The sequence below is a fragment of the Bactrocera tryoni genome, chromosome 1, assembly GCF_016617805.1.
Source record: "Bactrocera tryoni isolate S06 chromosome 1, CSIRO_BtryS06_freeze2, whole genome shotgun sequence".
In the NCBI taxonomy this organism is placed as follows: Eukaryota; Metazoa; Arthropoda; class Insecta; order Diptera; family Tephritidae; genus Bactrocera; species Bactrocera tryoni.
Genome location: NC_052499.1, coordinates 54708790 through 54724588, shown reverse-complemented (window position 1 = coordinate 54724588; position 15799 = coordinate 54708790). Strand labels below are relative to the sequence as shown.

The following is a 15799-nucleotide window of genomic DNA, read 5'->3' as shown; positions in this document are numbered from 1 at the left end:
GATACTCGGCAAAAAAATAAATGCCAAAGAATGTTCTTTCGAATGACAATAAACCTTTCCGGTTATATTTAAAGTTTCTGCGTTTTTTTCTTTAAAATAGTAGGGAACCTCGAAATGAAGAATTGGTTTGAATATTAAGGTCCAACAGGAAATCTTTTTGTTAAAATTCGAATTTAAATGAGATACATCGACTCAACATATTAAATAATCTATATAAAAAAGTTGGCCCTCGATTTCCTACTGTGTTGCAAGCCTAATATAATATAACTTTTTTTAACACAATTAAAATAACAGCAAGTTAGCAGAAAAAGTGAAAACGATAAAAAAGATTGAGTTGGAAAGAGAACGATTTGCAGCGCGCCGAGCAGGCATGGAGCCACGGGTTCAACGCGTTTCGAAGGCAAAAAAAGAAAACGAGAAATTAAAATTTTAGAAATAACAAAGCTAAGAAGTGACATATAGCAACACAAAAGCAAAAATAAGAGCTGTACAAACGTGTGTATGTATGTGGTTTTTTTGTGTGGTGTGTATGTGTGTATATGCATTACATGTGTTTATAGAAGATGCTAGCGCTAGAAAGTGAGTGTGAATAGGCAATACACAAATAGTAAAGGCATAAACAACTATAACAACAACAACAATGGCAAGAGCAGCAGCAGCAGTAACAGCTATAACGGAAGATGAAGGAGTGATCGAGTGGCGCAGATCCTCAGGATGCACGCACAAGTGTTTGTTGCCATGTATTGCTGTGTGTATGTGTGTTTGTATGTGAGCGCATGTAAATTGTCGCACATGTGCATCATCATTGGTGCTATTGTTGTTGTTGCTGTTATTTTTGTTGTTACATGTGTGCAGCAGTGAAGACACTACCGCTGCCGCAGTATGCATTTAAAACCTTGCAACAACGGATACACCGATTTATTAACGAACGAAACGTGATCGGAGGCGGGTGTTCCAAGTGGTGCAACAAAAGCGAAAATCTCTTCAACGATACCGAAAACAATAAATTTTCTTCTACGTTGGAAACTCAAAACCGCGCCGATCGTCTCAGTTTTGCGTAGTCATTGGGATTTCCCGCGCCGATTGGCTTAACGTTTTGGCAGCGTTGCCAAAATTTCGCACAGCGAAACTAAAGGCAAAATTTCGAAGCAACAACAAAGACACAATTAATTTTTTTTGTGCTAAAATGAAATGGACTCGCGCTGGCAGTCTGAGTGTCGCTCTGCAAGAGGTGACAATTTAGCACGTCGAAGTGATTCGCATTATTCAACAGCCGACACGCGACACACGCGCGCCACCGAAACGCGGGCGGAACTTGTGAGACAAAAAAGTGAGTTAAGCACTTTGCGTCAATGCGAACGCGAAAATTGGCGAACGCGCGCTAAAAACATTAAACACTGACCGTTTACGAGTGGCATAAAGTATATGATTTTGAATGTGAGGCAAATAGAAATTTAAGAAGTTCGCGACGGAAGTGACTTGAACTAAATGAAAAAATAGAAAATTGAAAAAATTGTGAAATTAAAAAAGTTTTGATACTACTTATTACAAACTAAAGCGAAAAAAAGTTTCGAAAAAACATTGAAAAAAAAATCGGAAGAAAATTTGAAAAAAAATTTTGGAACATAAAAACTATTTAAAACAAAATATAGAAAAAAAACTATTTAAAAACTAAACAAAATTAAAAAAACATATTTTCGAAAAAAATTGAAAAAAAAAAAACATTTTCGAAGAAATTGTTTGAACATAAACCATTATTACTTAACAAAAAAAAAATATAGTATATTTCAAAAAAATTTTGAAAAAGTTATTTTGGGAAAAAAAAATGAAATAGTTGTTTGAGTATAAATTTATTACTTAACAAAAAACAAAAAATTAAAAAATATATTCCGAAAAAACTTGGAAAAAAATATTTTCGAAAAAAAAAATTTGAAAAAATTGTTTGAATATAAACAACTATTTAATACAAAATAAAGCCAAGAAATCCGAAATAAAATTTTCAAAAATGCGATTTCGAAAAAAACTTGCAGACAATTGTATGTACATACATAAAAGGTTGTAAAAATTCACAAAATGTTTAACAAAATAAATATAATTCCTAAAAAATAAAAAAATATAAAAATGTTTATTTAAAATTTACAAAACATTGAAAACTATTGAGAAACAACAACTAATATAAAGTGACATTCTTTGAAAAAAAATAATGATAAAAAATAAATAAATACAAAATTGTGAATTAATGTTTTTAATTTTTTTATAAAAAAAAATTTAACTACTAAAACCAAAGAATTCGCTAAAAAAAAATTTGAAAAACAAAATTAAAAAAATATATATTTTTTAAAATTTTGAAAAAAAATATTTATAAACATTTTTTAAAAAATTAAAAATCCAAATTATTTTTTAATACAAATTCATAGACAATTAAATAACAACAACACAAAGCTAGTTGTGCCACTTCGCTTGCGTCCCATAATGTCTGCCACCGTTAAAGTGAGCCCACCAAGTCTCAGCATATCACCGTTAACTGCGTCATTTCCCAGTAAATCGCCAACTAACAAAGACAATAACAAACTTAAAAGTGTCAGTCATACCACTATGTTGCCACAAATTAAATTGCCACCAGCTTCACCGCTATATTCACCACTTTATCCAGCCATGGATGCCGTAGCATCTACACCTAATAATTATGCTAATAGCAGCAACAACAACATCAGCAGTGGCAATAACTGTGCGCTACTCATGTCACCGCCGCTCAGCGCCAAGACTGAGCAGGATAACTACCAGGAATCACAACAGCAACAACAACAACATCTCAGCCTACCACAACAACAGCATGGCGTTGACTTTCTTGCACCGAACTGTAATTTGAAAGCGGCTTACGGCAGCAGCAGTCACAGCTACACAGACTTCACCAGCGCCGAGTTGAGCTTTCCGGATTTTTCGCTCAGTTACATGGTTGAGACGCCCACATCGGTTTATGGTAGTTGCAACAGCAATAACAACACTGCCGATTGCACAACTGGCAATCAATGTGACAACAACGCTTCGACTAATGTGAGCTTTTGCTGTGCTGACAGCGATGAGGTCATGTTGCAACAACAGCAACAACAGTGCCGACAAAAGCCGACAGCTTGCCAGATTGGTAGCAGCAGCAACGCCCAGGATGTGTTCCGTTTCGAGCCGGAGGATATAGCACGTCTAATATCGGCAGATTGTGAGACAAGCTGCAGCTTTGTGAACTCACCGACAAATGCGGGTGCAGCAATGCCGCAAGGTGGCGGCTTGTCGGTGACAAATACCTTACAAGCGTCTTTTTCGCCACGCACGCCCTACAGCCCCTACGTCGCAGCGACGAGCTACGCACCGTGTAGTGTGCCGCGCTCGCCGGGCATGTTGGGTGGCATGCAGCTGGTGGATGGCAATTATCAGTCACTACAGCAACAACAACAGCAGCAACAGCAACAACCAATGCAGCAGCAAATATCAGCAGCGGTGTTTGGCGGCGTTGAGAGCAATTGCAGTAACAGCAACAGCAGTTGTGACCTCGGTGACGGTAGTCAAATGTTGGTCGCCGGCACTGTGACCACTGACTGTTTGAACTTGGACATCGAGTACTACAACTATGATGAAATCAATTGTCAATCGAAAAATCAGTCGCCGTGCTCTTCGCCGCCGCTGGATCCCTGGATGACATTAAATCTAGCGGATACAATTGCGAACGCCGCAGCGGCAGAGACGGCGGCAGCGCAAGCACAATTGAAACACTCACCGAAACTTAGTAACACCAGCTATGCCGCCTATCAGTCGCACGAGGCGCAGTACATGCCGTCACTTACGTCGGAGATTAAACAAGAGTCCTCGACCATTAAGCTGCCCTCGATGATGTCCACCTTTGGCACGCCCAAATATGAGTCTGTCTACAACTATGACTATGCCTTTGGACATGAGGAGCTCGCCACACAGCCGCAACAGTGTGAGTACCAGTGTCAGCAGCAACAACAGCAACAGCAAGCGCAAGAGAGATGGTTGCCATACGATGCCACTGCCATGCCAGTTGGCGCGGCTGCCGTACACAATTACGATCATTTGCCCGAGAACTATCAAAACTGCAATTTGTTGCATGCGGAAAAACCGAATCGTGAACACAAAATCATTTGGACCATTGACGAGCTGGACGAGATGCATGAGGAGCTCATCGATGAGCTCTGCTCGGCCAGCACCAAACAATCGAATCACATGAGCGGCGATGAGGATGTCGATGTGGACATTGCTGGCTATTTCGAGGAGGAGAACTCACTCGACTTCGCCCTACAGGTGGCGGCAAGCGACGAGCGTGCATTCGATGATGCAAATGAGGATGATAACGATTCTGTGTTTCACATTAGTGACAGTGTCGTCGTCAATGCGAACACCAGCACAAATAACAGCAACAATAAAAACCAATTAGACCAACATGCCACACAGCCGCCGCGTCGTCGACGACGCTACACTTCACCAGCCGTGACCGGCAGTGGGGCTGGCGCAAAGAAATCCACTTGTCACGGCAGCGCCACGGATATTGACGCGAGTTATGGTGCACATGCCCGTGGCGTTGTGGCGCGGCAAGAAAAACAAGTGGCGGACTTAGAGCACATGGATGTCTATGCCGATGAGGCGCAAATTTGTCGTTGGACCGATTGTAATGAGGAATTTCTCAACCAAGCTGAATTTGTGGCACACATTGAAAAACGTCATGTTGATGCGAAAAAGCGCGAAGATTTCTCCTGCTTTTGGTTGGACTGTCCGCGCCGTTATAAGCCCTTCAATGCACGCTATAAGCTCTTGATACACATGCGTGTGCATAGCGGTGAGAAGCCGAACAAGTGTCCGGTAAGTGACAGTATTTTGGTTAATCAGTGAAATAAGTCCCTAATACAGAGGTGTACATATGTAATACATAAGTATGTATAAATGTAGCCTAAAAAGCTTAGCGACTAACTTTTTCTTGCTTTAGAAAGTGTCTTACGCCATTAATTCACTTTGAGGTTTTAGTTTCAATCTTTCGGGACCCATTTTCGGTAGCTTTTTTAATTCCAACATTTGTAAATGTTTAGTTGAGCAGCATTTTTATTGTATTTATCAAAAATTGCGTTAGTACCGAGATTTGCGAGGTTGACATAGTTCTAAAGCTTGAACGGCGGGTCTTTAATGGGTCTTGATAAAAGTCGGACATATGTAAGTGTTGATGAGGTTAGCTTGTCAAGCTCTTCGTACTCACGTTTACTGTTTATTGACGTGCGTGTTTTGCTGCAAAGAGGCAGGTGCGTGGTCCCAATCAATGCTAGGACCTCGAAGCGTACGTACGTCTAAAACACTGGAGACATGTCTTCCGCCTATCACAAGTGGTCGATCTGGTCGGTGGCTTTTCGATTCAGAGACAGAGGGGTAGGCATTTTCCTATTCTGGAATCTGTTACTACAGATAACCATATTTCGGATCATCACCCATTTACGGATGTTTCATCATGGGGCCTGAATTTACCAACTGTTGTGACAAAGATACATTCTTTGCCAATCTAGGCGTTAAAGTCGCCAAGTTCGATTTTGACATTGCGGCGGTCACAGCTTCCTTCTTTTCTGTCGGGGAGTGGGCGTAAATCAGCGATATGTTGAATAATTTCGCTTTGATGCGGATTGTGGTTAGACATTCATCCACCTGGGTGAATGCTAGGACTCGGCGACGGAGTCTCTCTCCCGCCACGAATCGCACAACAAATTTACGCTCTTTTATACTGCCACTGTAGTAAATGCCACAAGGACTTACTCGTCTCAGTCCTTGTCACGTCCATGACACTTCTTGGACGGCGGTGATGTCAGCCTTTATGCTTACGAGGACATCAACCAGCTGGGCAGCGGCACCTTGTCAATTAAGGGACCAGCCCTTAAATCGTAATCCTTAATAAGTTTGCAGTGGTCGTCCTCATTCGAGACTGTTTTAACTTTATCTTGTGGTTATTTTTTACGAGGCAGGTCCCAAATTCAGCGCACAACCCTCGGGTGGGTTGGTTCGCTTTCTCACTCTAGCTCGCCCTCAAATGGAAGTTTTTAGCTACCCAGAGGTCAAAGACCGGAAGTCGTGAGCTGCTTGAGCTATATGTAAAATAATCGTTTCTGGCCACTCCCAAGTGAATGGCGCTCAGAGAACTTTCCTCACTTGCATGAACTTTTACATACTCCATCCTCCAGAAAACATATATGTACCTATTAGGAATAAAATTAAGCCAAAATTGCCTTAAATTGACTTAGCATCTTTCAAAATAAAAGTCTTCGAAAATTAATCAAATAATTTTATGCGTTTTTTAATGCAATAAAGTTATTAAATTTAAAAATATACATGTAGGCACATTTGTATGTGTACAAACATACATACATACTTATGTAGGCACATAAATATTTACTTTATAAAGTCTGCGCTGCCTTTGGTATTGATGACAAGTCAAGCTGCTGGCAATGGACTTGGGACCTGAGCACCGAGCACTGAACATCCAAATGCACAGCTGTGAGTTTGTTTGAAGTAAATGAAGCTATATGCAATACATACACACATTTACTCAAACATACATACATACACACATATATGTTGCATGCAGCAACCGGCCTCACATGTGACTATGCCTCCGCTGCACTTGTGTTCCTGCTATTTTTAGAAAATAAATCTATGGATGAACGTTTGTTTATGTTAACGAGTTTAAAACAATAAAAGGGAAAAGTATGAGGCGCATAAAAAATGAGTTGAAAAGGCGGTTTTATGTGCACGTGTGAGTTGGAATATATTTGTGTGTGAATACTTATGAAACATTAGGGTGGTGCGTAAAATTTTGAAAAAAAAAAATTACACAATTTCTAGAACACCAATCTTACGTAGTAACCAGCAAAAGTGCTTAAAGAGGTCACGTATAAATTTTGGTCACAGTTGTAGTTGATTAAGTTGTGCATTAATGTGTGTGAAAATGCAGCAAACAGGCTCCTAAAGGGTAAAGAGTACAAAATGTTATATATGACTTTATTTTTACGCCTAAATAATTGTTTTTATTTTTATTTTTATTTTTATTTTAATTTTAATTTTTTATTTTATTTTTTATTTTTTTTTTTATTTTATTTTTTTATTCTATGGCTCCACCCTAATGCAGTTATGTACCCCAACACCTTCATTTCCTTTCATTTATTCTCGAAACAAATGCTTCTTTCTGCCCGTAAAGGTATTTGGACTGTAGCCAGCGCTAACGACGCCTCATACAACGGTTGTTTATTGAATAACAGTATCTTCTGTTGAAGCAATAAAAACGACACATGCCATTTTCTGTTTGCCATAGACGATCGTGAAAGGATTATTATTAAAAGAAATATGCAAATGCTAGAGAAAAATACAAAAGCAAAAAAAGTCTATAGCTGCCCCAACCAAGTATTTTATATGCGCCACAAATGTTACAAGGACATTTGTGCGCTGATCTGCGCCCATTTCGTCAAGCTGCCAGCGGTTTGAGCGTTTCTCATAGTCAAAGAGACATAAAAGACGAAATAAACAGATATTAATTTTTTTTTTGGTTTCTAATCGCTGCTGGCGTTTCGCTTGGCACCAGTCGCCAACCTGCCACAGTCGCCGCCTGAAAAGGATATGCTAAGCATACATATAAGTATATAGCATGTTGATATATACATATGCGAATATGGTTGTCTAATGCAATGTGAGCAAACGTTGCATATGCAATTCTGTAATGCATGCAGCATACTGTTGCAATATTGCGCGTTGCACTCTTTCTCCGCTAAAGTTTGCGTGTTAGATAAACTCAAGCGCTGTTGGACAGTGTTGTGAACTAAAAAAGAGTTTCACTTTAAGTTTTTCTATATTTCTTAATATCTGTTTTAATATCTACTTTTATTTACTAATCTTAAATTTATTTTCACACATCTCTTTTTTACAGTTCCCTACTTGCAACAAGGCTTTCTCACGTTTAGAGAATTTGAAGATCCATCAGCGCTCGCATACCGGCGAGCGTCCGTACGGGTGCCAGTATAGCGGCTGCCTGAAAGCTTTCAGCAATAGTTCGGATCGTGCCAAGCACCAACGCACCCACTATGATACGGTGAGTGAAAATGGCCAACTTTACAACTAAAGGGTGTCTTTTTAGACATACATATGGTTTAAAAAAATTAATAGATCGATTATAATTTAATGTTAAGGTCAAGAATTTAGCTTTATTATAAAGATAAAGTTTTTCAATTAAGGTGTATGGTCATTTTAGGATTTAAAAAAATTGCTTTTTTCGCTTATGCTATGCCTTATAGACATAAGAATATGTTTCATGTAGATTTTTAGAGAGGAAATTTCTTTGAAACGCCTTTCGATGACTCGCTCAAGCATATCGGCTGGTAACTAGCGAATGACACGCGGAATGTTTTGTTTCATGACCTGAATCGAAGCGGGATTCTCCGCATAGACTTAAGACTTTTCATATGTCTACAGGAAAAAGTCTAACGGAGCGATATCACACAATCTTGGTGGCCAATTGACCCGCCCGAAATGTGAAATTATCCGCTCACCGAATTGTTCTCTCAAAAAATCCATTGATTGATGCGATGTGTGGGAAGTGGCACCGTCTTGTTGAAACCAAATGTCGGCGAGATCTTGCGCTTCAATTTCAGGCAACAAATAGTCGGTTATCATGGCGCGATAACTGTTGCTATTGGCGATTACGTTCTCAACAGCATTATTTTTAAAGAAATATGAACCAATGCATTCCTCTGTCTCTATAGGTCACACTAAACAATGACTTTTTAAGTATGTAACGGCGTCTCATTCATGTTTTGTAGGAAAAGAAACAGTTTCGAAAAGCTCGGTGAAGAAGCGCGCTAAGCCACGAAACGAAGATGCGGAACCTTTGTTGGTCATTGAAGATAGAATATTAGGTCGTCTACTATGTAATTTGATGTACGAAGGGGTGCTAAGTATACATAAAATAAAAAAATGTGAAAATTATTGCGAACACTTGACGTATACTTCCGGCAAAGCAAACAAAATATGTAATGTTCTATCGAGAATGATGGGAAAAGGGGCTGCGTGTGTTCCAGCCGGCGATTTCTAAAAGCAAAAGCAATGAGTTCCGTGATATTGTATGCATACCAATATGGATTCAGGCGCTGGACATAAAATCTTATGTAAGACCAATAAAAACAGTGCACAGGCTTTCTGAAATTCATGTAATGAGTGCTTTCCGAGCGCTATCAAACGATGCTGTTGAAGTACTAGCCAGCATGCCGCCTATTGACATCGAGGTATCAGAGCCGTTTACAAGGCGGAAAAAAGTAGAGAGAACCAAGAGCCTTACAATGTGACAGCAGCGGTGGCAAACCTCATTTAAAGGACGATGAATGCCAACGAAGCACCAGCTCTAATTGTGACAAAACTAAAAAACTTACAATAGATTAGGAGTCAGTCAGTCCGTAAAATAGAGACTTAAATGTATTTTTCCCTCCCATTAAGTAGTACCTAATCCGCCAGTTTCGTGGGAGAAACTTGAGTTGGAAGTAGGTTAGGTTTAGCGGGTTAAAGTTTCGCACTCCGGATTTTGACGACCTCTCTACTAAAATAGAAATAAAAAAAGACTGAATCGAATATGTAAGAAGATTAAGGCGACTATTCTCGATTCATTGGACCAACAACTAGTTCGGGACCACATGTAACGCATGATTTTTTAGTTTTTGTTCTGTAAGTAGGAATAGTAATAACGGTTCCATTTATTAATATCCACGTCAACTCTAAGTGCATGTACTAATTACATCTAACTGCTCTAGCTGCCTCTTTTGTTTTGCGCAGGAGTTGCAACAAGTTGAAAGCTTTTGCATAAAATGTTGCATGCGCCAAAAAGCTAGCTTCGTCGTTAAAATTTGCAACAAATTAAGTCAATTCGCCGTGTGGCGCAGTGCTGCCGCACTATTGAACTATCAACAGCATATGCTTTATTGCAAAATCCATCAGCTAAACTAATAGCTAACAACAACAATAAGCACATGTTTAAATGAATTCGTGCGCACAAAGTACGCAAGCTGGCAACAAGAAAAACAACAATAGCAAGTTGCGAACACAACAAGTCTGTCAGAAAGCCACACCAAAGGGAAATTAGGCGACGCTGCGGCAGCCGTGTGTATGTAGTGGTATTAGTAGCACTAAGCCCTGTGTTCGCAACAACTCTAAGTAATTGCCGGGGCAGCATTTCTCGGCACGTGTGTTTGTGTTGTTGTTGCACGTGGATGGCAGTAAAATCATATACATATATTTACATATATGCCAGTGTGGGTGTCTAGGTGTGCGTTAGCGCACAAAGTGAATTTCGGTGGCTGCCTGTGTGATTGTTGCTGTTATTGTTGTAGTTGTATGTGACTGGTGTTGCAGGCAGCGTGCTTTTCCTGGTTATTTAGAAGTTTGGCTGTTTATTTGATTTATCGCTTCAACATGCAACTGCAACGTCAGGCTGCAGCCACACGAGAGCATGCAATTGCACTCACATGCGTGTGTGTGTGTGCGTGTGTGTGGGTGCAGCAGTTAAATGCTGCCGGCTTGAGAGCCACAAAATGGCAACAACAACAACGAAATTATTAGCAATATCGAGGACAAGCGCCGCCATGGCAATGGTAAGGGCAACAACAACAAAATTACAACAACAGTAATAATATCAAGAACAACCAGGCAACAACAGTGCGCTGAGTAGTTGCTTGTAAATAGCAATAATACTAGTACAATATGCATAAAAGGCGTTGGCAACGGCATGCGTGCCACAAACACAAACATACGCTTACATACAACTACACACGTAAGCGTTTGTGTCCGCATTTCAGCTGGTTGGTTGCTTGCCACTGCCGTTACAGCGTTTCAAGAAAGCGAAATTTGCTCTCCATCTGCCAGCCAGCCAGCCAGTGAGTGCAACATGTCGTGTGGCAGCTTTATGCTGCTTGCCGCAAATGCTTTCAAATGCATGTATTAAATGATTTACGTTTTGCTGAAGTTCCTATGATTGTTTTTGCCTTTTCTACTTTCATTATTGCAGCTGTTGTTGTTGCTTGTGTTGCATGTAGTAACTAGCTGCCTGTTTGCCGCTTTGTTGCTCGCAGTCGCGTACGACACGGGCAATATGAGTTACTGTGCTTTTGGGTTTGTGTTTATTGTTGGTGCTTAATGAAATTTATTGGTTGTTGTTGTTGTAGTGTTTGTTTCGCAGTGACCGCTTTTAGTGCTCCGCACATCTGGTGCATACCTCTAATACTATGGCATTTTAAAGCAAATTGGTTTTCGTATTTTGGTCGCTCAAGTTCGCTGGCATGGCCCACTTTTAGGCGCATATATCAAATTTTTAAATATGTATGTGTGTATTTGAATAGAAATGTGGTACATTTCTTTCATATATAATGTGGTTTATTTTATATACTGTAGTAAATGTGTTTGCTTCTTGCCTCGGACCATCTTCTCTCATTTTAATGAAACTATTAGTAGAGCGCCCAAAGCTTTAGTTAAATTCCGTTTATGAAAATTTTTCTTTTTAGTTACGCTAATGTGTTTACAAGCGTGCTAAAAGTTGATACTAAAATGCTCAGGAAATAGGATGTTAGTGGTCAATAGCGAGTCTTGAGGCCTTCAGTTGTAGACAGCTTGATTATTGTACAATATTTCCGCAGGACATATTAGTTAGGTGGAGGAAAGCAAAAAGAACTAGGTGACACTGCTTCGTAATCGGTTCCACCTATCTCGTCTAGAACTCATATTTTTCCGCTTTGGAATTCACTTTCGGCATATGATTTTATACTAGATATTTGACCACTTTTCATAGTAGCATGTACCCTTCACTCCGCTGTTGCGACTCTACTTAATATTCTGAAGAGCAGTCTTCAACAACTTCCTTCACAAAAAAAAAAAATATTTTTTGGTCACTCGAAATACATACACCCGGTCTGCACTATGCCCTGGAGAGGGCAAAATGAAGGCAGCCACTCACTCAAGGAATTTTTGATAAGGTAGAATATTTAGCTATTTTTTTTTGTTTTTGTACGAATTTTGAGAAAATTTTTCAACCGACTCTTTTTCATTGCTATATTTTCTCAAAAGTCTAATTATTTCTTGACCACTTAGCATAATTCTGCATGTATCTAGTTTTCTTAATAAATTTTTCATATTTTAAACTTTTTGTACTTGAATGTTGAAGAAAAGTGGCAATAGCGTACCAAACTACCATATGTAGTTTCCTCTATCTTTAAGCAGTATTTGGATGATTGGTTTATTGTATGATTTTTAAATTGTTGTTTATATTCAAAAAAAAAAAAAATTGACTGAAGCCAGGTGGCAACTCCAAAACATTTTTGTGCAATATTCGTCATACACTTTTTTATTAAGTTTTATTTAAAATTTAATATTTAATAAAATGTTAAGTTCAGAGTTGCCACCCTTAAAAATTCTTTTATTTTGGAATAAATTTTTAAAATTTTGTTTGTAATATGTTTTATACCTATCATTCAAAATTTATAATTTTGTTAAAAATTATATTTTTTCTATTTTAAGAATATACATATGTACATATGTATGTATGTATGTACATATACATATGTATGTTCGTGGCAACTTTTTTCATATAATATTTTTATATTTTCTAGCACATGCAGTTACTTCCATCTTTAGGTAGCTTTTGAAATGCTGATAATTAGTTTATTTTATAATTTTTAAATTGTTGTTTTTTTTCAAAAAATAAAAAAAATTAATTTAAGTCAGATGGCAACTCCAAAATTTTTTTTTTGCACAATTTTCGTCATACATTTATTAAATGTTATTTCAAATTTAATATTGGGTTAAGTAGATTTTTGGATTTTAGATTTTTAGAGCTAAATTTAATTGAAGTCTGGTGGCAACCCTAAATTTTTTTTGTACAATATACGTCATACACTTCTTTATTAAATTTTATTTTAAACTAAATATTGTCTTAAGCACATTTGCGGAGTTGCCACCTTTGAAAATTTTTCTAATTTGGATTAATTTTAAAATTTTGTTTGTAATATATTTTATGTCTATTCTTCAAAATTTATGACTTTGGGTGAAATTAATAATTTTTTTACGTGGCAACTCTTTTAGTATAATAATTTTTTTTAACATTTTATGTTTCATAAAATTCAAATAAATTTACGTGGCAACTCTTTTTGTTGGTCCGCAGTGTTTTGCTGAGCACATTTACAAGTACGTGGCAACGTTTTGCTAAGTTTGCTTTAGAAATTTTTTATTGTGAAAATATATTTACGTTGCCACTTTGAAAACAAAATTTAAAAAAATAAAATAAATATACGTGGCAACCCTTGCAGATATATATGTTTTGAAAACAAAAATTATAACATGTGTATGTATATATATTATATAATATATGTACAAGTATATGGCTACTTTATTAAAAAAAATGTGGTAAATTTTTTTTTATCTTTTTGCATATGGGTGGTAACTCGTTTTATTTTATTCTTAGTTTTACGAATACTTTATGCCATTCATTATTCTATTTGTCTCCATTATTTCATTTCATAAATTATTAAATTAAAAAAAATATTAATAAACTAAAAATACAAAAAAATTTCCTTTTGTCCTTGAATTACAGAAACCCTACGCCTGTCAATTGGCCGGCTGCACGAAACGCTACACCGATCCATCGAGCCTGCGTAAGCATGTGAAAAATCACGCGCTCCGCAATGCCAACGGTCATTTGGCCCGGCGAAAGTCGGCGAGCGCGGCCAGTGCCGGAGGCGCCAGCAAAAAAGTCAACAACAACAACAACAACAATGGCCAAATGACAACAGCGAAAATGCGCCGACATTCCGAATCATCGCTGGCGCATGCAACAGCGCAAACAACTGGAGGCGAGACATTAGAGGCGCAAACGGTAACAACAATATCAACTTTAGCAAGCGCCACAACAACAACATCGACAAACGCATTAGCGCAAACGACACTAATTGGCAGCAAATTAATGAATAATACACAGAGTCAGTTGCAAAGTCAGAGTCAGCAGTCAGTGCAACAAACAAGACAGCAGCGCAGCAATAGTTGCAGTGAGATGTCAACACATTACAACAACAGCAAGAACAATTGTAACAATAAGCTGTCTCATTATGATAATCGCGATGAGTTGATGACAACAACAACAACAGCAACTGCTGTGGAGCACACACCATTATTGGCAACACTAACAGCTACAATGCCAACAATAACAACAGCAACAGGAGCAGCAGCATTAGCGCCCATGTACAAAGCAGCAACAGCCATGTCATATACGATGCGGCAACATGCCAATAATGCGTCGTCGGGCGTCAACAGCAACATGGCCACAATATTTGCTGCCACGACTAATACCGGCGGTGGCAAAAACAACAACAGTAATGGCAATGGCAATGAACAACAGCAACACGACTATGCCACAAATGGCAGCAAAAGCAATTCGATGAACTTTAATGAGTTGTCAAATTGCATTGTAACCATCGAACACAATCAAAATGAGAATTCAATTGATTGCAGTGACGACAACAACGGCAACGGCAACAGCAACAGCAACAGCATTAGCCACTGCGACGACAATGAAGCCATTAACAAGCCTCCCGGCGCAGCGCGTGTGGCATATGGCATGCGACAGCCGGACGCGAGCACACAGGAAATGGATACGTTGAGTGTGTGCAGCAACAGCAGTAGTCGTAGCAGCGCCAGCATCAACAACAACAACAGCAACTGCAGTTGTAGCAGCAATAATGAACACATCAATCAATTAAATGAACTTGGTCAATTTTTGGTATTAAGCCCGAAGGCCACGCACAACAGCAGCGCCGACATCGGCAAACAGTCAATAGCGTGTGCAACAGCTGCTACAACAGCGCATGCCGTTGCGTGGCATACACCAACTAATTGCAACAAATATATGGATCATACAAATACCGCTAATATAACGGCTATTAGCAACATTAGCGCGGATACGGCGCAATCCACAGCTGTGGAGGCACGCACAACGGCCTCTGCGGCGGCGGTGGCGTCGGCAGCTTGTAAGCATATTAACAGCAAAGCCCCACCGCCGCCACTGCAAGAGTTCGTCTCGTTCGAGTATGTGAAGCGCATGTTGGCCGAAACATTCGAGCCGAAGCCCACCGATATCCCCAGCGCCAGTCCCGGCGGTAATGCCGCGTATATGGCAGCCAATCAGCCGACACTGAAGGCCGCAAATAATACGGCCGGCGAAGGCGCTGCGCGCGCGGCACAAGCCATTAGCGCAAATAAACAATGCAACGCGGCGATGGCGCAAACGGCTAATGGACAAAATGCCGACGCGGCTAAAAGCACTTGTGACAGCGCGCAGACAAACCGTGGCAATGGTAATAGCAACAACAATGAAAACGGCAGCGCAGCCAATGCCGGATCGGATTATGCAAATAATTTCGAAATGGATTATTTGCAGAGTTTCATGTAGTGCGAACGCGCGCGCTTTTGCCTGCGTACCCACACATGCCAACACACACGTGCCACATATCTTCCGTGTATGTGTGCGCCCTAGCTGCATCGGTGGCACAATCCATTTGGCGGTAGCAGATTGTATTAGCCTCAGCAGCCATGCAGGCTCTGGCCGCGTAAGCCTATTTCAAATTAATTTTAATTAATTCTCTTCGCTCATAACGGTATTTCCTTCGTTGCAGCAGCAGGCGACCAGCTTCTAGTATAGCATAGGGAATGGTAGTGAAAGTAGGCGTATAATTGTATATTAAGT

General features: G+C 39.4%; 1 protein-coding gene across 1 annotated transcript; it reads left to right on the top strand.

Annotated features, from left to right (window-relative positions):
• Positions 1-2472: 2472 nt before the first annotated feature.
• On the top strand, positions 2473-15505 carry LOC120766715. Its single transcript, XM_040092360.1, has 3 exons — positions 2473-4869; positions 7961-8122; positions 13655-15505. Exons 1-3 carry the CDS (start codon positions 2473-2475, stop codon positions 15503-15505), a joined length of 4410 nt encoding a protein of 1469 aa, XP_039948294.1.
• Positions 15506-15799: the final 294 nt, after the last annotated feature.